Genomic DNA, 26,416 nt, shown 5'->3' with positions numbered 1-26,416 from the left:
CAAGTGATGTTGACATCCTACAGAAAAGCCTCAATGAGACCAACAATTGGTGCCAGAACAATGGCCTTAAGCTCAATGCCCAAAAATGTGTCATCATCCCCCTTGGGAAAACCTGGTTCCCTTAAATTACCACATTGATGGTAGTCCACTGAACACAGAAGGCATTATACGAGATCTGGGAACAAAGGTCGACAGCAACCTCTCTTTTGACCACCACGTTGCCACTGTGGTCAGAAAGTCCTTCTACGTGTCACATCTCATTACTTAGGGTTTTGCATCCAGGAAGAAAGAGGTCATTGTCTCCCTCTACTCTTCCCTCATTAGGCCAATCATCGAGTACAGAGCCCCATTTGGCATGTACCTCACTAGACACCTGCAACAACTGGAGAGGCCACAAAAGCACCTCACAAAGAGGATCCTAGGCCTTAAACACTTGCCCTATATGGAGAGACTCAAAAAAACTCCACTTATTCTCTGTCTCACATCGCCTACTTAGAGGTGATCTCTGCGTGACTTAAGAAGCCATGTCTGACCCAGCTCTGTTAGAAATGCTACATGTAAAGAAATACCAATCCCTCCACACCACATGTTCCAGAGACTTCAACCTCATTACCACAATCAACAGAACATGCTGGAGGGAAAGGTTTGTAACCCAGAGACTGCCCATGCTATGGAATAGACTTCCCATACATGTCAAGCAGAGCACCTCAGTGGCCCTCTTCAAGAGAAATCTTGATGAGTGGATGGGAAATAGAAAATGCATCCTGGGGATCACTCCAGTGGCTCTACTCAGAGGCACTAGGAACTAAGGATGGCTGGCAAGATGCCAGGGTAATCCCATGGGTTAGGCTTGTAAAGGCTTCATGGCCATTAGCCTAGTACACAGCTATGAACCTATGTGTATGTCATCTGTGATGTCCATTACTTAAATAATAGACAGGAAAGGGCCTAGCAGACAGTCCTGATGTACGGGCCTGATCACTGGACCTGAGATATAGGTCACTTCACACATGTCAGCATATTTAGGTGCCATGTATGTGATATACCGGTCAACTTAGCGAAATAGGTGTATATGGCCACATCTGACAGTCTTGAGTGAATACCTCAGTGTAGATTTGTGTCAAAGGCCTTGGGTTTGTCAAGTTCAAAAGAATGATAGCATTGTCATCATGCATGCCCTCAATCATCTCTTTGAGGACATCTAACAGATGTAACAGACGTGATGCAATATTACCAACTTGCGCATCTCTGTTGCACACAGCTGGGATAGCACTACTGTCCATTTAGAAAAGGTCCATAACGACATGTTTGTCTACCTCACAGATGAGGAGAGTCAGGATGTGTCTATACAGGCATGCATCAGGTGCTGTCCCCCTCCCAACTCACAACATAGTCTTTTGAAGTGTGTATTAAACAGTGTCAGAAAAGTGTATGTGATGAGTCATGTATAGACTATCGGTGATGCTGTCACAGCCCACTGACTCTGTGTGGTAGGCCTGGGTGTAGATAAGACGATGCATACTGGCTATCCTCAACTGGCCTAGGGTTTGAACATAATCCCCATATGCAGGAATCATTGAGAAACTTTCCTAGCTGGGGATTAAACCTCAAGTCGATGTGTAACCAATTGGCCCACTGACAGAACACGTACTATGAAAGTTGGTGAATCAACCTGTACAAATAGAGCTGTCATCATTGGTGTACCCCAGGGATTTGTACTTGGCCCTTTACCACTTGGAATTTATTTCTCAACAGTTCAGGCTAAAGTATATGGCCTTTGGCTTACCACGTTTGCAGATTCTTGCATACTGGGTGCAATCAGTGAGTCCACTTATGATGATAACATACTACAGGAGGGGCTAACACATACAAATGATTGGTGACAAAGCCACACAGTCTACAAATAAATGCAGAAATGAGTCTTTATTTTGTCCTGCTGAAAAGTGAAATTCCATGCTAAATACAGCATTGACAACACACTTGCTATGCTGAACCCAGTAATGCAAGCACTAGGAACACATGAGGATAGAAATCTGAACTTTGACCACCAAATGTCCACATTGGTATTGAAAGCCTATGCCGTGCACATTATATGTCACGCTATCATATTCAGACCTTATGACAGCATATCATTGTAATTGAACCTCATCAGAACACTAATAGAGTATAATACTCTCTTTTGCATGTACCTCACCAGACACATGCAGCAGCTGGAGACACAACAGGGGTTTCTCACCAAGAAAACACAGGGCCTACAAACCATACCATGATGTATGTGGCTAGACTGAAAGCCATGTCACTGTAATCTGTATCGTACAGGATGAGGTGACTTCTGCCTGGCCTTCAGGCCACTCTCTGACCCTGTCCTGGTGGGAATAGTGCATATCGACAAATCAGATATAGCTGATGACATCAGCAGTGTCTGTTGAGGAGAATATGGTAGTAACAGTGTCCCACATGCTGGTGTAAAAGGCTCTCTGTAATATCAGGCAAGGGCACACACACACACACACACACACACACACACACACACACACACACACACACACACACACGCACACACACACACACACACACACACACACACACACACACACACACACACACACACACACACACACTTGACTGCAGCGAGAACAGAATCCCTACTTATCTGAGTACACAGACTACAGAACTCAGTACTTTATGCAAGCACCATGGTGCAAGTCTGACTTTTACAAGACTGCAGGTCAATTTATAGTGGATGACATCAGCAAGGCATGCTGGAGAGAAGATGTTGGGAGGCCTGCATAGCTTTATAGGTTCATATGAGGTTATTAAACTAATGGCCATAGGGTGTTTACAAGCTTAGCCACGTAAATGCACAAGTATCCTTACTGAGCATTGTTAGATGGCCATTGTTATCAGAGAGATTTTGTGATCAGCACCAACTAACCCTGTCCATGAAGGACAGAGTGCCACCCCTGGGGTGAATTTACAATCACCCATCCAGTTGTCGAGGCTGCGCTTGAACAGGGTCATTAAGGAGAACTACTTCACATGCAGTGGGAGCCTATTACAGAGGATAGGTAATTGCTGGGAGATATATCTGTTTCCCCAGCATGTTCTTTTTATGTCACAGGCTAAGTTGAGATCCTTGAAGCAAGTTATTCTTGTCCCATTTGATTTACAAATGCCCAGCATTTCCAGTAGGGCAGGGTCTGAGACTGCTCTGTAGACCAGGCACAGGTCGCCTCTCAGCAGCCAGCATGACACTGAATACAGTGACAGGTCTTTCAGTCTTTCCATGTTTGTCATGTTTTGTAGGCCCTGGATTCTCTGAGTAACACACCTCTGTGTTTTCTCCAGTTGCTGCAGGTTTCTGGTGAGGTACAGACAGAAGGGAGCATTGTACTCAATTAGTGGTCTGATAACGGCAGAGTACAGCAGAGCTATGACCCCCCCCCCGTTCATGGATGTGATGGCCTTATTTACGAGGTGCACAATGCAGGATGTGTGTCTCCACTATGGACTCACAGTGATTGAAGTGAGTTTCAGCTCAGAGGGGTGTTATGTATATCATAATTAGCAGGTATACTTTATTGTCAAAGGGGCAATGAGGCATTTTTTTCTTTACGGTTCAGTCCATGAGTGGGATGCAATCATTTTTCTGTGTCGGCCCCTTGTGTAATATGTTAACATAGCAGGGGGACTCTATATGACTGCGTCCAGTTGACAGTCATCTGCAAACTTGGTAAGCCACAGGCCATCTACCTTTGCCTGAACTTCAGAGAAATAGTTTTCATACAGTTGAGGACCCAGCACAGTTCTTTGTGGTATTCCACTGGTAAATGATCTAGTGGAGGAGATGCAGTCCCCAACTTTGACAGTGTGCATTTTGTCGGTGAGCCAGTTGGCTATCCATCTAGTAATGTATGGGTTTAATCCCCAGATGGGAGACTTTCCCTATGATACCTAAATATGGGATAGTGTCAAAGGCCTTCAATAAATCAACATAAAGGTATGTCCACAATATTTAATAAGCAAGATCTACCCTTGTCAAAACCAAAATGGGTCATGTCAAGTGTGTTGAAGGTCACCTATGTCCCTGTGGATATGTGTGGAAAAAGTACTGAGACACCAGGGTTGCAGTGCTTGGGGGAGGCAACACATGGCTGTATTGGAAATATGCGAAATATTGTTAGATAGGGCCTCCAGTTTGTTATGTTTCCACATGCAATTTCATGTCATAGACAGGAAATGGACAGTAAACAGAAGCAGTACATAATATTTACTTTTACAATAGCGAGGCAAGCAGTGAGTTTGCACAATGGTTGGCAAAGTGTTTGCGTATGTGAGATATACATTTTCAATACTTTCCATGTTTGACCGCAGTTAAGCAGTGCGCAAATACAAGCTGTATTGCAAAAAGTCTCAGAGTTGGTACTGTGTCTATGAAACACACCTGCTGCTTAAGTGACTCTATGACAGCAGTTTTAAACACACTGACATCTCTTTTTGAGAAAACAAAAAAGACAGGAAAGCACCACCACTGAGACAAAGCTGATTATCCTAAAACAATTTGAGTAAATGTAAAAATGAAGTAAACCAGCACCATGACACTACACAGTAGAACAAATTTATTAACTTACATTTACTAGTATCTAAAGACTTTTACCATACAGGCTTACTCAACCTGCATTGCTGCTGTGTTTTCCTTCTCCCAACCAGTAATCATTCACAGTTGCAATCCATTAAAAAGAAGCACTGAGCGAGTGCCTGCACTATGTTTACATGAGCTACATGAAGCCAAGTATTTGGGATTCAGCAACTCTAATGAGTTCACAGTTGATTTGCATCTTCAGTGCACTGACAGCCTTGAATCTACACCATAAAAAGGCAACCATGTAGCTAGGAAAACTGAAGATGAGGAGACTTGTTTATGTGGAGAACACAAAAAAGAGTATATTACTTTGGGATGTATCTGCACACAGGATTGCTGTACTTGAGAAAATATGTTTGCATTTTGTCAGCTACATACTGCATCTGCTGAAATGTAATTAAGAAAAATCTGTACATTAGTTTAATATTTTAATTAGCAAAGGCTTTTACACTTTTATTTGTATGCATTAAAGTATACTGATGCCATAGGCATGTTTGTCATGGCATTTCACAGGTATACATGATTGGCAGTACCATAAAATGGAACTTTCTGTGTTAAATCTGTAGACATGTTTCAGGGACAGTTCATTTGATAGAACATTTACCATTTCAAATATGGTTTGCTAGCAAAATGTGTCATTTGCCTGTCCTTTTGGGGGGGGGGGTGAAGCAAAGCTGCATTTCTGTTATGGCACAAACAAGGATATGTTACAATTGATACTCTCCTTTTTTGCAACCAGCCTGTTTGTATTTCAAATCTCTAGACTGTTTTGTGTTTCTCCAGTGGGTAATACTGAAATGCTACCTTTTCTCTTGTACCCTGGAACAGTTATTTTCTAGTTGTGTGATACTTATGTGTATTATCTGTCTGTTGTCTTTTAGGACACATAGGACTATGCCACACAGGTGTCTAAATCCCCGAAAACCACCCCTCGCTAACCCTGAGAATCAGGTCATTATGGATACTTTTTAGGAAACATGGTGCCTTCCTTCTTGAAAGGGGACATGGATATAGGTCATGCAGAATGCAGATCTAGCAGCGGACTGTCGTACATGTTAATGCAGTGAGTAGCCACAGCAGGACATATGACCAGGTGTGCCATAGGGCCAATGATATGATCTCTTCTGCATGGAGGAGAGCAGCTGCAGTGGGTCATGATCGGATGGCTACTGGGGAGGACCTGCTACACAGCCACCACTAACACCAAATGAAGAGTTCCTGTCGACTGTCAGGGATCCAGACAGTTCCCAGGAAAGTGCAGAAAAACATGTCCTTCACATTGGTGCTACTGTTTCATGGACAGCAAGCATGTCCAAGGAAGAGCTTCCATGTTGGTTTTGTATATCAGTTGTTGAATAATGTTGTACAGCAAAACAATTTAAATCAATACATTACTTCTGTTTCACAATAATTTTTTGGGGAGGGGTGGGTTGAAGATTGCTACAGTTTAACAACACATTCTGATTGATTAGCTTAGGTTGGAGCTGTTATCCAAGTTCTTGTTGAAAGTATAGTTAATGGACATATAAAGGTGTAAAAGTATTACCCCCTGTATTACTGTTAACTGTAATGACGTCCTTACCTTTTGCTTAACTTCTTCCAGGACCATCTGGCGTGCAGAGGATACCATCATCTGCACATGGTAATCCAAACATTTTTATGTCAGTACTGATGAGCAATTCAAAGAAATATTTTAGTGTGTGATGTTGATGTCAGGACTGTTGTGTGTATTGCTGTACTGTCTAATAGTGGCAGCACTGTTATTCTGTTAGCATACATTGGAGTATAGTAATTTAGGTATTCATTTTTCCTGTGTTTGCTGCTTAAGTGTGGGACTTCTACAACCTGAGTATCAGTAGACTCTGATGATGATGGTGGTGGCGGAACAGAGGCACAGTTGGGGGGGGTGCAGAGGCTGACTCTGACACTGAGACTGACATACAGCCATCCCCTTTACTTTCATCATACACAGCCAGTAGGCCTATGCCTACACATTCCAGTGAGCCCAACAGATATTGAGCAGGTGGAGTGAGAAACTGATCAGGGAAGTGTGGTTACTGCAGCTTCAGTGCCTGTTGACTCTGGCTGTAGTTGAAATGTGAGCGAGGTGCCAAACAGGAGGGTTGTTGGGGTGCTCGGAAGAGGCCTGCTCGCCATCCTCCACCTTGACCCAGGTGTCTCTTCCCATGCTACTCAATGCATGTTTAGCGTTGTCATGGAGGCAAAGGCATATTCCCATTGGTGCTCCAGAGAAATGCTTAGGGTTGCAGATGTGGCACAGGCTGACATGCATGACTGCTTCCACTGTGTTGCCGATTCAATGGATTAGATGAATGACACGGAATGAGTGGTGTCTGTGATAGAACATCTGCAGGGAGGGGGACGGCATTCATGTGGGCATGGGTCAGCCGCATCCTGCTGTTAGCCAGTGTGGCTGTGCCTAATCACGCTCCCATAGTGGCAGTTCTTCTACTGCTCCATCAGTGGCTGAGCTGTCTACACCCAGAAGTGGCAGGCAGGCATGGTATATCTGCATTTGTGATGTTGAACTGGTAATTGTAAATTTTACATATATTGCTCTTAGAAAGTTACTTTATTGTGTGTGATCTTGTGAGGATCAATATGTATCATTACTTTCTAAGTTTTCTCTTTAATGATTTTCCATATGGTGTTATACTGAGGGCATGCAGTGACCCTTACTACTTCTGAGAGTTAGCACTGTGTGAATATGTGATGCCTGAGGCCTACTACTTAGTAAAGGACACATATAAGACAAACAAGTCTCTGCTGTCACATGTTAAGGCCATTACTGTACAAATATCCCACCTTTTACTTGTTTACACTACCAAGTAACAAAATGCAAGGATATGCCAGTCATTTATATTATTACACAATACAGTCCAGGTTCAGCACTTATCTTGTAAATCCAGCAGTTGCAACAGTTTTAGTTCAGGGCTGACTCTGTCTGATTCAAGCAGTACACAGCGAATATATGGGAAGGTAAAGGTTGTGAGAAAGTTGCTTGGCATCAATGTTACTATATGTATGTGCACAGGAGGAAGGTTTTAGGCCTTTAGGGGGTGAGTGTGCTATGCGTTGTCTCTTAGCCAGTGTGAGGGCATACTGAGCACGGCTACATTTGCCTATACCACAGGAGCTGCTGGTTCCTCCTCGGACTTCTCACCTACGTGTGGCTGTGGCAACTTTGGCAATGGTGGTGGGATGTGTGTCCCTTCCGCTTGCTGATCCTGCTTAAGCTGTTTTTTCAGGATGATGTTGTGTAGCACAGGAAATAATATGAATATGTCAGTACATGTCCATGGATTGTACTGCAGGATTCCCCCAGATGTATCTAGGCACCAAAACCTTCAGCAGCCGAAACACATGCTCGATATTTCTGGTTCGAGCATGTGCCTCATTATGGCATTCTTCAGTGGATGTGTATATCAGCCACGGTTCCAGTGCACAACCTGCATCCCCCAGTAAATGACCTTGTGGGATATCCCCCCCCTAGTGAACATCTGATAGAGTTCGAAGGTGTGTTAGATATGTGTCGTGTTAACTGCCAGGGTTGCCAGAACACATGTTCATGATGAATCCCTTGACATTACACACAACTTGGCAGTTAATAGAGTGAAGGCCCTTTCTATTATTGTAGAGCCTTCACTGTTTCCCAGGTGGCGCCTTAAGTTCTACATGTGTGCAATCTATGGCACCCAGGATTTCAGGTTAGAGTGCTACAGGGTAGAACTCCTGCATCTTTCTGGCCCTACTTTCAGCAGTACGGGGAAAATACATGTGGCCATTAGCATGCTGGAGCATAGCATTCAAGAACAGATGGAGGATCCTCGATGCTGATGCCTGTGACACCCACAGCATGTCCCCATTGGTCTCTGAAAGATACCTGTAGCTAAGATTCTAAGTGCTACACATAATTTTGTCTCCACTGGGATGGGTTCCCCTCTATTTGCATTGGCTCTGAGGTGAGGATGACAGAGGTTGCAGAGTTCCTGTAGTGTGTTTCTGTCCACCCTGTAGTGGTCTACAATTTCCAAATCATGCAGGTTGTGATAAGTTACCTAGTGTCTGAAAACTCTTCTACTTCTTGGTCTTGGTCTATTGGCAGCAGCAGCAGCATATACTTCAGCCTGTTGCACATACACATGAATTAAAGCAACAGCAGCCCCTTAACATTATTTCTGTGTAGACTCTTTTCTGTGGCTGTATACCAATAGGTTTTGGAATTTGCAGGAAAAAACAGCACTGAAGCTACACGGTAGCTTGTTGAATAGCTCCTTCATCTTGGATTGGTTGATTAGCATACAATTCAGCTGCTTATGCTGTAATTTGCATGCCATGGTGTTTACCTTGTTTGGGCAGCTGTGTGTGTGGCTTTACACATCGTGTAGAGCTGCTTACTATATAAAAAATGGTGGTGTTAATGGATCATGTAGGTTTTACTGAATCTGGCTGATTGTTTTTTATTTGCTTTGTGCATGGTTATGTTTCTCATTTCGACTTTTTGTAGTCTCAATTGATGTATCATATATGTGTGTGTGTGTGTGTCTGTGTGTGTGTATATATATACACACACACACATATATATATATATACATACACATCCATACTCAACACCCTTTTCCCATTTTGCACAGTGGCAATCATCTATATATATATATATATATATATATATATATATATATATATATATATATATATATCATGTATTTTTGTTATTTGCCTGCCTGCTAGCTGGGAGTAGAGGATTGATCCAACTGGACCAATTTCATACTCATCCAGTGAAATTATGACACTAATGTAAACAAGTAATAAAACAACATGTAGTATTGGCATATACACACACACACACACACACATATATATATATATATATATATATATATATATATATATATATATATATATAAAATGTTATTTCAAACTCTGTAAAGGTAAAATACAAGCACGGGATAACTGAGATTCAATCATCAAAGTGAACAGGAAGGAATACGATAAAAAGAAAGAAGCATAACATTACAGTAATATCGCCAAATCTCTATATATAGTGCTATGAGCACTAAGTAGTGCACTTCAAGGTGATACAGTGCGTATATATAGGTTCATAGGTAGGTACTAGGCTATCTGCCCAAAGGCATTTATAAGCCTAGCCGGAATGTGTTGGCTTTCGCCGCCCCCTTAGATTAGTTCCCTGTGCCTCTGTCCAGCAGAGCCACTGAAGTGATCCCTGGGGTAAACTTTCTGTTTCCCATCCACTCGTCAAGGTTTCTCTTGAAGAGGATTAGCGAAGACCTCTGCCTAATGTAGACTGGAATCTTGTTCCAGAGCATGGGAAGTCTCTGGGACAGGAATCTATCCCTCCAGCACGTCCTATTTATTGTTGTGGTGAGGTTTAGATCCCTGGAGCGTGTGGCTCGAGGGGATATGGTTTTCTTTAGGTGGAGCATGTCCATCAATTTTGGGTTGGACATGGCCTTGTATGTCAGGCAGAGGTCACCTCTGAGTAGGCGGTATGCAACCGAGCACAGCTGGAATTTCTTCATTCAAGCTGCATAGGGCATCTGCTTGTGGCCAGTGATCCTCTTGGTGAGGAACTTCTGTGGTCTTTCCAGTTGTTGTAGGTGTCTTGTAAGGTACATCCCAAATGGGGCACTGTACTCTATGATGGGTCTGATGAGTGATGCATAGAGGGGCCCAATGACCTCTTTCAATCTGGATGCAAACCCTTTTGTGATTAGGTGGGCCACATAGAAGGATTTTCTTACCACTTTGGCAATGTGATCATCAAAGGTGAGGTTACTACCTACTTGGGTCCCCAGATCCCTTATTACATCTTCCATATTTAGGGGGCTACCACCTATGTGGTAGTTTGTGGGTACTTTGTTTTTTCCAAAGGGGATGACTATGCCCTTTTTGGCATTTAGCTTGAGGCCATGGTTTTGACACCAGGTATCTGTCTCAGTGAGACCCTTTTGGAGCTTCCAAACATAAATACTTCTTAGCTGGCGTGCATAAAAACTGGGCATCATCAAAAACTCATGCCAATATCCAGATGAGGATAAATGGTTTGGACAATAATCAGAGGGAAACATTATGAATTAGAACTACATACAGCATATACCATACAACTACATTAGTACTGCACGCAAGAGGTAAAAACTTACACTGCATTGAAGAGTTGCCATGAACGTAAAATTATCATAACAGCATGTTTGCTGAGAAAAAAAAATTTATAGCAGGCAAAAGGCATGATGAGTATGTTGCAACTACATACATAATAGAAAATAAGATTTTTATCTAACTTATACTAAGCTGCTCCTTTAAAAGAAAGTCTGAAGTCATTGCTGCAGTATTAAGTCAAGTAGGCATTTCCACCTTTTCAGTAATAACTTTACCTCAAGGTAACACAGCTTCCTCTACTCAAATGTGATGCCTTTTATCCACTTTCTCAGGAATGCAACAGTAACAAGTTCAAGTTCATATTTAATCTACAGGAAGACACTCCTCAGGAGTTTACAGTCAGCCCTAATTTACATGTGATCTTTCTGAACTCCCCCAGCACTCTCTGCCTTTCTGTTTCCAAGGCCTGACTAAAGAATGCTTTACAGTTACAGCCTGCAGTGCTTTCTCAGACATTAGCTGCAGAGTTTGGGCTGCCAATTCACAGCATTAAGAACTTCTAGAAAAATCAAGCCGAAAGATAAAAGTTGTAGAAACAGTATCCCGGCTTAGTCCCTGTTAACTATTAATGGCAACAAAGGTTTGAGACATCAGTTCCCACAGAAACACTTTTTTTTCCTGGGCAGAATTTTGTATAATTTCAACAGGGTGATTCAGCACGATCAGTTAACCCTTTAGCTGGTGAGACATGCTAAGTGCTATACTTCACAACCAATCATACTACAACCCCCCCCCCCCCCCGCCCTGCTGTTTGGTTAAAATATAATTACCATTCAGACCTCTAACTGCAACATAGGATTTTCTCAAACATCACTGCAGTAACATTAGGCGTAAGACAACTGCTACATTACGTTTGTAGGATCAAGCTGAGGAATTTTCTGCTGTACCACAGGTAAGGCTTTATATGAAGAATTAAAAACTATGACTGTTACAATACAACTCGGCTCTAGATGCACCAAGCCACAGCATTTTAAAACTGCAGAAGAAAATTGGATGGCAAATCCTATCATTGATCTGTTTCTGCAGATTTGGAAAGGTCAATTTTATTGATGAGGCATGAATTCTTCTCGGTCAATCACAGAAATGAGATTTGACTGTACCCATAAGAAGGGAGGAAGACGAAAGAAAGAATATGCAACTGCATGTGGTCTGAGCTGCCTGAGGGGGAGATCAGTGATTCCAATCATGCATGCTGTTCTGCTCATTCCAGCTGTCACACTCATTAATGAAAAAGGACCCAAGAAACTTAAGCAAACTTCTCGTTGGTTATGCAAGCAAATACAGATCAGCAAAAACAAAAGTTCTTTTTTGTTATGTCTGTATCTTTTGTCTTCCATCTTTATCTCTCTTCTGCAACAACTGTGTGCTCTAAAAGTCTATAAACTGACTGATGATCTAGCAGAAGAAAAGCAGGCTAATCAAATGTATCACTGTTTAGACTAAATCCTCCACTCACCCCTCTGCAGCTAAAGCTGAAAGAAAACAATCAGCATCAACTGTACATTAAAACTGGTACTTTTTCCAGTGATACCAAAAAAATACCCCACTTATGTATATATACAAATAGGCTGTACACATATTTGTCTTTATGTTTAAAGTTATTTTTCAGTGATATACACCAGATTTGTGATGTTATGGATGACTCAGCTTATAATGGTCCCACCCAGATATGGTAAATAACTGATATGTAGATGACAGCAAAAACTGAATTAATCATCACAAATCAGACACAGAAACGGGAAAAGTCAGGCGGTCAATGTCTTTCTTTTCCCCTAGCAGGACCAACTCTTATAAGGTCATAGGAGGTTACTAGGTTAATGGTCCTAGGGCCTTTACAAGCCTAGCTGTGTAAAAAAACCCAAGTATCCTTACTGACCATAATTCGGTGGTCATTCTTAACAGAGCGATTCTGTGATTAGCACAGACTGCCCCTGTCCATGAGGAACATAGGAGCCACCCCAGGGTGAATTTATGGTTACCCATCCATTTGTCATGATTGCACTTCAATAGGGTCACTGAGGAGCTCTGCTTCACATGGAATGGGAGCTTATTCCAGAGGAGTGGCAATCTCTGGGAGATATATCTGTCTCTCCAGCATGTTCTGTTTAATGTCACAGGCTAGATCGAGATCCCTGGAGTGAGTTATTCTTGTCCCATATGGTTGCGGATGTGCAACATTTTCATTAAAGCTAGTCAGAGACTGCTATGTAGATCAGGCATAAGCCACCTCTCAGCAACCTATTTGATACAGAGTACAGTGACAGGGCTTTTAACCTTTCCATGTAAGTCATATTTTGGAGGACCTGGATTCCTTGGTTAGAAACCTCTGTGGTCTCTCCATTTGTTGCAGGTGTCTTAGTGAGATGCATACAGAAGGGAGCACTGAACTCAATTAGTGGTCTGACAGGGTCAAGTACAGAGTTGCAACCTCCCCGGTCTTGGATGGTATGCCCTTATTTATGAGATGCACAATGTAGAATGCTTTTCTTACCACTATTGACACACGGTGATCGAAGCTTAGGTTGCTATCAACCTGTGTTCCCAAGTCAAGTACCACTGAGTTTGAGCTTAGATGGGTCTATCTATATCATAATTCACAGGGGCTACATCTTTTTCAAAGGGGATAATGAGTCATTTTATTTTGCATTAAGTTTTAGTCTGTGAGTTTGACACCAATCATTTGTCTGTGTCAGCCCTTTCTGTAATATGTTAACATCATTAGGTGAATCTATGATTGTGCCCAGTTTACAGCCTGCAATTTAATAATGTCACCAAAGTCCACTCTGCTGGGACAAAGCCAGTTCTCAGGCTGAGGTTAAAGAGAGTGCTGAGTGGTTTGGCTAGGCCACAGGCCATCTACATTCACCTGAACTTCAGAGGAATCTTCCAAACAGCAGAGGGCCCAGCACAGATACTTGTGGTACCTCACTGGTAACTGGTCTACTGGTGGAGATGGACTCCCAGCTTTGACAGTGTGCCTTCTGTCTGTGAGCCATTTGGCTACCCATCCAGTAATGTGCGAGTTAGTCCCCAGCTGGGAGAGTTTCTCTATGATACCTGAATGAGGGACTGTGTCAAAGGCATTGGTTAAATAAAGACAGGTAGTATGTACTGTTTTACCCTCATACGTTTAGTAAGCAAGATATACCCTTGATGAAACCAAACTAGGTCGGTTCAAGAGTTTAAAAGTCACCTATGTCCTTGTGGATAAGGTCCATGATGCTTATTTCCATGGCCTTACAGACCAGGCTGGTCAGGCTTATAGGTCAATAGCTCCCAGGTTCAGTTGATGGGCACCCTTTGTGTAAGGGAATCACTGTTGCTGTTCTCCACTCTGCTGGGATAAAGCTGGTTCTCAGGTTACAGAAAGTGCGGAGTGGTTTTGCCAGGTCATGTTTTAGACTGTTTAGTAAATAGCTTGGGATATCATCTGGCCCCAAGGAGGCCGTACTTTTGGTCTTGGAGAGTGCTTGTATGACCTGTTCTTTGGAGATACTCGGTAAAGGACTGGTATCAGGAATGGTTTGGGGTATGTCAGGTGGGGACGGGGCGGTGAAGTTATTGCCAAATCTGTCAGCTAGCAGGTTGGCGATATCCTCACGTTCAGTGTGAGTGGCACTGTCCACTACATGCTCACCACACAGCTGGACATTTCCTTTTAGGTTTTGGATGCAGCTAAAGAATGCCTTATGATTGTCTTTAACTAAGGATGCTAATTTAGCCTTGTAGCTAGACTTAGAAGACTTAACAAGACATCAAATTTGCTTGTCCAGTCTGTGGGGGATATTCTTCCTATATTGAGTAATCTTTCTCCTTTTCTTAGACATCAGTTTCTTTCTTTTGTTGTATAACTTATTTATACTTACAGTCAACCAGGGTGTGTATTCAGAGTCATTGTTGGCTACGTTGGCAGGGGCTTTGAAATGTTTTATCCCATCACTTAGTAAGCAATAGTTTGTTTTGGAGAATTTTTTCATTTTTTTTACTTCCGTGGGGGTGTCAGGTTTGATCTTTACTTCAAACAAGACAGATTTATGGTCTGACTTTACCACGGAGGGCAACACACAGGGGGTAGTACATTGACTCCCATGTTGGTGAGCACTAGGTCCAGGACATTTGAGCCCCTAGTGGAGGTGCGGACCATCTGCTCCAGGGCATTTAAAATGACAAAGCTGAAGAATCTTGTAGAGATTGTTAGCACTCATGTAAGATGCCCAGTCGATGAAAGAATAGTTGAAATCTCCCATGAGCAAGGTGTTTGGCTGTATACTGAGTGACTGTAGCATGTCCAGATAGGCAGTGTGCTACTCCTGGTTGATGTGGAGGACCTGTAGCTAGTGATGATGTGGAAAGGTATTCTGCCTACAGTTACTCGGACCTGGAGTAGATCAAGAGTGTCATACTGTTTCACCAGTCTCAAAGTGTATTTGGATATAATGAAGATGGAAACACCTCCAACTTTGGTTCTTTCACGCTCTTCTGAGGTCTGAACATGTGAAAGGCATTACAGCCTTGTACTGCCGGGGTACTCTCAGTGGCCATGAACCAGGTCTCAGTGACTACACAAACAGCATCTTCCAAGGTGAAAAGTGCTTCCAGGGAGTGCAGTTTACTGTTTAAGCTCCTAGCATTAGGCAGTATGACCTTGAGTTTATCTTTAGTGTATTTCTTTACATTGGAAGTTTTGTTGTTTGGACATTGCCTAAAAAGGCACTATGAGGGAGGCAAGTGTCTTTGCCAGTATCCAAAAGCCTTGAGGAGACAGGTGAAGGTCATCTCTGGCAAAGTACCGTGGACTGTCCACCATGTCTTCCCAGGCTGACAGATACTGGATCCCCTACAGTGACACCAGAAGCTAAGCCAATAATTGAAGTCAATCATTTTTTGTCTGTATTGTGTCATCATCCTAGGTGAAGGCAGAATACTGCTTAGGGCTAGGGACATACCTGTCTGGGGGACACAATCTGAGAGTTCAGTCACATCTCCCTTCATATAGTCCAGAGAGGTATGTCTCAAATCATTCACACCAACATGTACTATGACAGAGCCATAATGGAAGCTGAGCGACATGAGTGTGTGCATAATTTGACGGATCCTGGCACCTGGCAGGCAGCTGACCATGACCTTTTCCTTGTTCAACCTGGTGAGGGGGACATCTGTGTCTACAATGTCTTCACACATTCAGACCTCAGAACGAGCATGAAGGAACCAAAGGTGGAGTCACCTATAACCAGAACATTTGGTTTTGAGGTGTTTTTCCTTAGGGGCTTAATTGTTGAGACACTGATATGTGTGTTGAAATGTGTAGTTGTGGATTATGTTCATGTACCAGTAAGTGTATGTTGTTTGCGCTTTGGCAGTCTCTAGTCTTTTGGTAGGTTCTTAGTGAGTACCTCTGCATATGCGGGTTTATGTGTCTTGACCTCAGCTTGTGTGAGAGGTTAGTTGTGTGCACTGACAACTTGTTGTATGTCTTGTTTACTGTTATGTGAGAGGATTGATTCTAATTTCATGGTATAGTTATATCTCTGACCTACTGCATTTGTTTGCTTTAAGAGCAAGTGGTTATCAGTATACATGAAGCAATTGCTACATTGCCTCAGGATGCCCATATCACTCAGGTTGGCTGGAGAAATGGTGGGAAACTCTCCATCCATTATACCAGGTGTATATTGTAGTAACTACTGGGAATGGGCAAGATGGACCAGGGTTTGCTTGTGAGACTAAACAAGAATGGTTATTCTGTGGAGAGCTAAGGGTGAAGACTGCATCAGCACCTCAGACTGTGCAGTTGAGTTGCTCGCTAGTTAGCAAAATGCAACTGCATAGTGCAGAGAGAAGCAGTGGAGTTGAGGAGGGTTCTTTGGCAGGTATCAAGGGAAAATTGCTGTTTCCAAGCATTTGTATCTAGACATGGCAGCGCTAAATCCCATTGTGCGGTGCTTAAATACAAATGGAATTAAACAGTTTAAACTCCAATAGGACAGCCCAAAACAGAGCCGTTTTCCAACAATCCTCAACTCAGATGGGTCCTGGGCTGCACACTTCTGCCACAAGGGTGCAGGAGGGACTTCCTAATGTAGGATGGCTGATTTTAGTGCTGAATAAATGCCAAACAGTTTAGATTCAGCAGATCTGAATCTAGCCAATGCTATGAGCTACAGCAAAACCAGTACAGAAAAAGTCAAGCAGCAAAAACAAAGATAAAATAGAACAGCAATTAAGCAGAAAACAGTTCAAAAAGTGCAGTGCAGGCTTTAGATATACTTACTTACTTATTGCAGATCACAGTGGATGCTTCTGATTTAGCTTAGATTCTTCTCCAGGTTTCAGGCTAAGTCACCAAACTCAGAGCAGCTCTGCCAAACTGAGCCAGAGAGTGGCGGAGAGACTGCATACCAATTCAACACACAACACACAACCATAACAGGTGGCATGGAAGTTGAACACAGAGCAAAGTTGCAAAACCACTCCAAACTACATTGTCACAACAACAACATACACATAATATTCCTGTAACATCTGACCAGTGCAACAAACAATACATACTCTTCCACGTGCTCTATCAATCTTTGTCAGTATTGTAGAGCAGCTATTCTAAACTGCACGATACTCATTGATTCAATAATTACTACCACACTACTGTCTTTCGGGCAGGTGAGGCTCATTAGCCTGGTAAGGCAACTCACTAGGAGAAGGTAAACTCTGATTTAAACCCCCACTGCCTTGCAGCAATACCTAGTCATGGTGAAGGCTTTGGAATAAACCCAAATGAAAAATCTGGAGATGGAGGCCCTAAGGCAGTTTGAGGTTGTACTTGACCTCATTTCTGGCAGCTCTTGCGATGGCACTGATGCCAAGTTGTACTGGCCTTGCCTTTCCTCTTAGATTACATCAGTAGTGCGGACAGGGGGAACCTGCTGCTGGGCATCAGCTGTTTCCTTAAATTCACTTGCCCAAGCCTGCACCCTGGATAGGACACTCCAGCTTTACTCTGTGAGCGGTAACACAGCACGGGAAGTAGCAGTTACTGGTAATAAGCCAATGCATTCAATTGGCATACAGTGAGGTGCCAGGGACTGCTTCTGATGGTGGTAGAGATCATTTGATCTCATTGGGGAAGCTACTACCTGCCTTAAGCTGGCAGCACCCAGCCATATAGGTGCTCCCTCGCCACAGTCCATTGGGTGTGTGGAGCTTAAGGAACCCCCCTCAACATGTGGATCATTAACAATACACCTGGAAAATAAAAAAAATAAATAAAATAAAAAAATAAACCAGCCTTTAGGCTGTAAGGAAGATGACTCCAGGCCTTATGGAAGATCCGCAGATCATCAGTGATGCTTGGAGGACAGCAGTCATTAACAATGAGTTGAGAAAATTGCAGATGGACATTGTGATTCTCCAGGAAACATGGCTGTTGTCCACTGGATGTCACAGGGAGAAAGAATTTTCTATTTTCTGGCATGGGAAGCTTCCAGAAGAGACCAAGGAACATGTTGTTGGTTTCACAATCAGAAACAACCTTGTTGGCTCAGTCATACCACCAAATATGGGAAATAAGAGACTGGTGAAAATTCAGCTACAAACACCAGTGGCCATGGTCAACAGCTTCAGTGTCTATGCTCCTAGTTTAACTTCTACCCAGGACGTCAAGGACAAATTCTATGATGAACTTAGTGCTGCCATCAGTGAGGGTCCTTCCCATGAATCATTACTCATTCTTAATTTTAATGCCAGAGCTGGCAATGACCATCACAGATGGCCATCTTGTCTAGGACATTTTGGAACAGGAAAGATGAATAAAAATGGACAGTGTCTCCTTGAACTTTGTTCCCAAAATGACATCTGCATAACTAACACCTTATTCAGTGTCAAGCCTTACAACGTTTCACAGCAGCATCCAAGACTGAAACATTGGCATCAACTTGACCTCATCCTCACCAAATGCAGCAGTTTAGGTAGTGTCAGGGTAACAAGCAGTTACCATAGCACAGGCTATAACACCGACCACTTGCTTGTGTGTAGTAAGGAGAACATCCAGATGTGAAGATTCTTTCATTCTAAAAAGGAAAGGAGGCCACTCATTGACATAGGCAAGACTTGTGACTCTTCAAAAATACGCAAGTTTATTCAAGCAATTGAAGAAGCTTTGCCCTGCCTGGATGATACAACACCAACAAGAGATGGGAAAAACTAAAGAATGTTATCTATAATACTGCAATATCTATCTTTGGGAAGAAGACAGTCAAATGTGCTGATTGGTTTGAAGCCCACACTGAAATGCTGACTCCCCTGATTGAGAAGAAGAGACAGATACTGGCTGCATACAGGTCCCCACGCAATGAGGAGAACTTGCAGGTGCCCAGGTGTGCTCAGAGTCAAGTGCAGCTGGTAGCTCAGTGGTGTGCAAATGATTATTGCCTCCAACTCTGTTTCAAGATTCAACAGGCTGTGGACATGGTAACATGTGAGGAGTGTACAACTGGATTAAGCAAGCCATCGGCCCATCACCAAGGAAGGTCACCACAGGTAAGTTGGCCACAGGTGATGTCTTGAAGGACAGAACCAAGCAGACGGAATGCTGGGTGGAACATTACTCGTAGCTGTATGCCAGAGAGACCATAGCTACTGAGACAGACCCAAATGCCATTGAGCCTCTGCCAGCTATAACTGAACTCAATGCTGGGCACACCTTGGAGGAACTCAATGATGCACTAAAAGCACTCTCTTCTGGAAAAGCCCCTGGGAAAGATGGTATTCCCTCAGAAATCCTTAACTGTGCTAGCAGTACCCTGATCTCAGAGCTGCATGCAATACTTTGCCAATGCTGGAGAGAAGGTAGTATACCGCAAGATGTGAGGGATGCTAACATAGTTACTATATACAAGAATAAGGCTGACAAAGTGATTGTAACAACTATCGTAGCATCTCCCTTCTCTGTACCATGGGGAAGTTGTTTGCATGTGTTTCCTGAAGAGGCTCTACATTCTTGCAGAGAGAGTTTACCGAGTCTCAGTGTGGGTTCAGAGCTGGAGTGTCTACTGTAAGTATGGTTTCCTCTCTTAGGCAACTACAAGAAACGTGCAGGGAGCAGAACCAACCTCTGTATATTGTCTTCATTAATCTGACCAAGACATTCAACTTTGTCAGTAGGAAAGGTCTGTTTGCAATTCTGGCAAAGATTGGCTGTCCTCCAATACTGCTTAGCATTATTAGGGCCTTCCCTGAAGGCATGACAGGGACCATCGTATACGATGAATCCACATCTGAACCTTTTGAGATTCTCAGTGGAATAAAGCACGGGTGTGTACTGGCTTCAACATTGTTTGATATCTTCTTTTCACTTCTGTTGAAATTTTCTTTTGGAACAGCTACAGAGGGTATCTTTCTCTGACCCAGAACAGATGGCAACCCCTTCAAACTGTCAAGCCTTGAATCAAAGACCAGGGTGTTTAGGAAGCGTCTAAGAGAGTTCCTGTTCACTGAGGATGCAGCTATTGTGGCTCACACTCAGCAAGACCTTCGGTCACTTATGACTTACTTTGCAGATGCATGTATGGAATTTGGCCTCACAATTAGCTCAAAGAAGACCCAGGTGTTGGGTCAAAATGTGGGGAGTGAGCCATCAATCATGGTGAGTGACTATGAGCTAGAGGTTGTCCATGAGCTCATGTACCTAAGCTCTGCAATCTCTGACGACTTGTCGCTTGACAGCGAGCTCAATTAAGTACATTGGAAAAGCCGCCACAACACTTTCCAGGCTGACAGAGTATTGGCTAATAATAAGATCATTGTGCACACCAAGGTGCAGGCTTACACAGCCTGTGTTTTGAGCACATTACTGTATTCCAGTGAAACATGGACTCTGCACTCAAAACAGGAGCAGTGGCTCAATGCATTCCATATCCACTGTCTTAGGAGCATGCTTGATATCTCATGGGAGGACAAGATCCCCAACAGCACAGCGCTTGAGAGGACAGGCACCACGTCCATGTTCACCCTCTTGAAACAGAGATGTATGCATTGGTTGGGTCATATTACACACATGATGGATGGCCGAATCCCAAAATACCTCTTTTTTGGAGAGCTGGAGTCTTGAAAGAGGCTGAAATGGTGACCCAAACTGTGCTACAAGGAGATATGCAAGCGTGACCTCAATGCTCTCTTCATCAGCATGAACAACTGGTATTCTCTCGCCCCAGACAAGATTGCCTGGAAACAGGAAGTGAAGGAAGCTCTCACTATATATGAAACCACCTTGGCAAGGAGAGCAGAGGATAAGAGAGTCTTTCTCCTTTATATTTACACAAGTCACCAACGAGTACAAAGTAACAGATTCCCTCACCGTATACAACTACAACAAAATTCCCCATATTAAGGTTACCTACCTGAAACTGTTTCGAACACAACCCACATTACCATTAACCACATATAAATGTTTTTCCTCCATCTATGTACTACCCTATGCTGTACTTCTGTCTAATGACAATCACCCTAATTCTGGTCCAAGAAAAATTACCCTGTTCACATTCTGAAGCACAGTAAAGTTCCTCTAAACTTCTCAATGTCCATTTAAGAAGTATGTGCAGTAAACTGACAGACCTACATGCATGGATTTCTGACCACAGACAATAAGGACTGAATTGTAACCATCCAGAACTTTATCTGTCTTATAAACGTATTTAGATGGCTCAGATCCAGAATAGGTCTGAGGTCCCCTATCTTTCTGGGTACTAAAAAGAATCTGGAATAGACAACGGACTCTAATTAGTCTTGGGGGATGGACCGAATGACACTTTTCTCTAGCAGCTTGGAAATCTCTATTGCTGTGGCTTCTCATTGATTGGGTGGAACACTGGAAGCTTTTTTCTTCTTTATTGGGTAACAGAAAAAACTAATTGAATAGCCTCTGGATGCAGTTTTGAGCACCCATGAATTTGATGTTATGCTTTGCCAGGCTAGTGAGTGCATGGATAAGAACCCCTGACAACCTCCAGAGTGTAAAATCTGCAGACTTTAATGAACTGCACTGCAAAAATTCTACCACTCAATGTCATTTAGTTTTGGTTCTGAAAAAGGAAGTTGTAAGATGTGTGTGTCCTCTTACTTCAAATTAAAGATGCCACTGGTAGGTCATATGGTGTGGTTTTCTATGTACTCAACAGCTTCAAAAATCACATGTGAGGAGGATCATCCAGAAAATTATGTGATTCAAGCCTGAAAATAGGGACATACCTCCAAAAACAGGCATATCATGTGCAGGAATATATCAGGCCTAAAAATAGAAATGGTCCTCCAAAATAGAAACACTTGAAAAGTCTGACTACACTTCCATCTTCAGCCTTCTACATGAAGTACTTTGCCAAACTAGATTAATTATTCCATGAAAAACTGGTATAAAAAGGTGAATGACAACATATGCATGGCATCAGCTCTTCTTTGTGGTAGGCAGAATATGCCGGGATTCAGAAGTTTCAGAAATCTCCTATTTGGCTTTGTAACAGCCATTAGATCTTACACAAGAGTTATCAGCAGACCTTGGGCTTATTACATATAAATAAAGGTTCATTATAATCCTGTATGTCAAGTGCACCAATTTTGCATACGATGACAGCAACTATCACCAGATAACGACCTTTTGACCACCGTGTCTTGCACTATTATCAAATGAATGTGTCACTGGCAAAAATATGTACAGCTCATTGCAGACTCATTAAGTAGCTTTTAAGTATCTAATAAAGTTTACTTAATATTAAGGAAGACATACCACATTTCTGTTCTGCAGCAAATGATTTAAAAGTTCTAAGTGTAACATTGAGCTTTTTTTTCTACTAGCTTCTAGTGCACTTTCTGTGACCCTGTTTAGTACACTGATGGGATTCACTCATGTTGCAAAACCTGTGCTGTCAACATTTCTGTAAACTAAATAGCACAGATAAGAGCATGGAACAAACAAACATTTTGTTGCAGGCATATGGGCATATTACTGTAGACTGCCATATTCTTTAGCTGTAAATTACTCCCAGTTATATAGACTACCACTGTTTACAAGCTAAGTAGTGACATTACAAGGGGTCTGTTACTCACATGTGGTTTTTAAAAGCAAAACATGAGCTTCCCATAATTACTTTAAAATTCAGACTAAATCTGCTCTAAATTACTTTAAAAATCATATAAACAAACTTCTTTTCATCTTAATTGTGGTTAATTGTGGCCACTGAATCATTTGCCTCTGAAAATAAATCATTCAACTCAACAAAATTAATTTATGTGTGTTACGATCCACTGGACTTGGCTTACCCATTAAACATAACAAATTTAAACACAGCAAACCTAATGAAACTGCTTTTCTACACAATATTAAATCTTAACCTAAATAAACCAAAATGCTCATCATCTTGTATAACAAACAGGCAACTATTCTGCTCCCATAAAATAATAAAATAAAACTTTTTTTTTTTCATTTTATAGATGTAGTCAATTTATAAAGTTACTCCTGGATTTAAAACAAAAATCAACACACAGAAGGCCATTTTTCTATATTCTATATTAATGGTATAACCATTCTACCCACCTTTGTTCACTAGACACTGGAGTATTCCTCTTTCTAATTCTTGCAAGCAACCAGGGAGTTGGTCAAAACTACATATAAAATGTCCACGCAAGAAGAAAAATGTCTATCAAGTTAGCTCCATCCATAAACCCATAATCCACAGCAGTTGATATGTGCAACTCATTTCTTCTTTGAGCAGTATAATTTACTGTAAGGCATTTTAGTATTAGGAAACATCTTTAGTTTGATAAGAAGTGAATTACAGAAGAATGTAAATACTTCCTTAGGAAGAAAGTGGATGCCTACAAAGAGTTTTAGCACAGTTCATTGTCCTCTAATCGTTTTGTTTAATGTAATTGTCCTATATGTAACTGCATTTCTACTTATTTTAATAAACACGTATTATTCTAATCCTTTTCAGTTCAGTCCTCATTTTGCTGGTAGCTTCATTACCTAGTACAATATTACACAGCAAATAAAAGGTTTCCTCCCTTGTTTACTTTCAATAAGAAGCAAAGGAAAGGACAGTGGATTATGTGAAGTTCAAATAAAAAAAATATATCTAGATATCATGACTTGGGGGGGGTTAAGCTGCAGACAAAAGTATAACTCCTGTGCTCTTCAATAAACCTGCAGTTTTAAATATTTCTTGCAATCTATGGCCTTGCTTCGAAACAGAGTGTGTACACCATTCTAAATGTGTAACCTGCATACCTCTCAGCTGCCTCGATTTTTGCATAGCACTATGATTTTAATCCTCAAATTTAGTTTTGCTCCTCATGAAAGAACATACCTTTCTGAACAAATAAAATAAGCTTACAAAAAAAGAGTCTCTATCACTGGCTGTACAAGATCTGGTATATGAAGATGTTCTTTTGTGAAAAATAAGAATACACTCCTCTTTCTGACCTTCTGCTAATATTTTAAATGCCAGTGCTATGATTTTTAATGCTTACAGGTGGACAGGTATGCCTTCTTGTATATCTTTACAACTAATTAGGGGTATAAAATAATGCAGTCTTTTTTGCCCTGCAAATTGTAGTAAACAATAGCTCAATTAATACCTCAAAGAATACTAACTGTATCAACTTTCAATCATTAAACTTTGAGGATGACAACTGTTTACTGACCACTGCTGTCAGTTTACAGTGGCAAAACCATGCCGTCTGCATTATATATGCACACATGTACATAAACAACATTAATAAACTGGTAGGAGAGAAGTTGCACTGAATTCAGAAAAGTTGAAAGCTGCCCACCTGTGTCTGTTGAGGGATATTTACAAAGCTTCCATCCCGTGGTCCAACACTGACAAATCGGTTTGCAGGGGAAGTGCTAGGTGTCGAGTAGGCTGTGAAATGAAGGAACATGTGCATTGAGGAAGCAGAATTGCATAGCACACAAGCACCACAGAACTCTTAGATAACAGGCAATGTTTTACATAAGAGGTGTGCAACTTGACTATTAATTCTGAAACAAGAATGAAAAAAAAAAAACAGCTGTATTTAGCATTCAGTGTTATCATGATGCAGAGAAACATAAATCAAATGTATGACCATTTAAGACTGAATCATACATTAGAACTTTTTTGAATGGTCATAAATTAATGGAATGGTTTCTGTGTATGCCAAAGTACGTATGACCTGAAACTCAAACAAGCAATCTGACCATGAATCAGTTGCTATGAGGCTTTTAGTCAGTAAAGAACTGAAAAGAAACTTCACAAGGCAGGTTCAAACGAGAACAACAGTTCAGAACTAATGCCTCCAGTGCTATGAAAATGCAGCACAGATGAAAGAACTTGTGTCAGTGATTTATTATTTAATGATTTTGTTTTTAAATGGCCATGTTTTAAGCCAGAAACAAAAGCTAACCGGCATACTATCATACCATGGCTTCCAAACAACAGAATCACAAATGACATTGAGTAACACAATTATTTAACTTGTTGCACACAACTCTGATAAAATAAAGGCATCACAATGAACAAGCAATCAAACATAGCAGCAGCAGCAGGCCACAATGTGAATAAAAATGAAACGTGTGACATATAACAGGCTTCCTTTACTGAAAAAAGGAAATATTATCACAAAGACAAGTAGTTAGGACACAGAGAGAGAGAGAATATAGCTGTAAGCATACATTTAGCATTGTACTTCTGCTGTATCTGTTATCATGGATAAAGAATGGTGAGCACAAACTAAAATGCATTTGCTACCAAACTGCAATAGACTGCATGGGTCAGACAGAACCAATATGCTAGCCAATTAAAAATGCTAGCTTTAAAGAGGATGCACCACATTATCTATCCTTGGAATATATTTTTTCATATGTTTGCAGATGCATTCAAACATGGAAATGGTGAGAAATGGAAGCATCTGATGTCATCTACTCAAACTACTATCTCTAGTGACTGTTAACTGAAAAAAAAAATTCTAACCCCTAGGACTGATGTCCACTTGATTTGGTGTGTTTGTGTCATGTAAAATGCCTGCCATCTTTCAGAAGATTCTTCCAAGAGACTTGTATATCAAAATCATGTGATCTGTACTTTTTATAGCTAACATTTCATGTGTAAAACTAGTCACAGAATGTAGCATTCTAGTATGTTAACTGTCAAATAAATGCAGTGTGTAAAAGCCCTTCAAAAAAAGCTTATAAATGACATGCAGGTTTTAGTTTCAGTAGCCTGGCAAGTTAATTGAACTGGCACAAGAAACCATGATGAAATTAGTGCAACAAACACCTATTTTTCGATATACTACTGATCTACAATGCATAACTAGTGCACATGAAACTAGTGGGGCACATAACTTGAACACAGACCTGCTGCAGAACTGCTCCATCACGAGTTACCGCAACAGAAAAAATCATGCAGTTCTGCAAATTAAAGAAAATGCATGCATTCTACATTCACTTTTAGTGTTGAACGTGGTTCCAAGTGGGCCTAGGGAAGACATCATCTACATCATCAGATTATGACCATGCCTTTATTGACTGCATCAACATTCTAATGCTTG

General features: G+C 41.6%; 1 protein-coding gene across 4 annotated transcripts in view; it reads right to left on the bottom strand.

Annotated features, from left to right (window-relative positions):
* The window catches only part of NFIA (nuclear factor I A), a 1,748,145-nt gene that overhangs the window by 201,912 nt on the left and 1,519,817 nt on the right, over positions 1–26,416 (bottom strand). For all 4 annotated transcript variants that reach the window (XM_044085539.1, XM_044085540.1, XM_044085537.1 and 1 more), the window contains one exon: positions 24,656–24,747. In XM_044085539.1, coding sequence (XP_043941474.1) covers positions 24,656–24,747 — 92 coding nt within the window. The remainder of the gene's footprint in view (positions 1–24,655; positions 24,748–26,416) is intronic.

The sequence above is a fragment of the Protopterus annectens genome, chromosome 10.part0 (assembly GCF_019279795.1).
Source record: "Protopterus annectens isolate FY-2018-M chromosome 10.part0, PAN1.0, whole genome shotgun sequence".
Lineage (NCBI taxonomy): Eukaryota > Metazoa > Chordata > Ceratodontiformes > Protopteridae > Protopterus > Protopterus annectens.
Note: the sequence above shows the minus strand (reverse complement) of the source record. Positions and strands in the feature narration are given on the sequence as shown.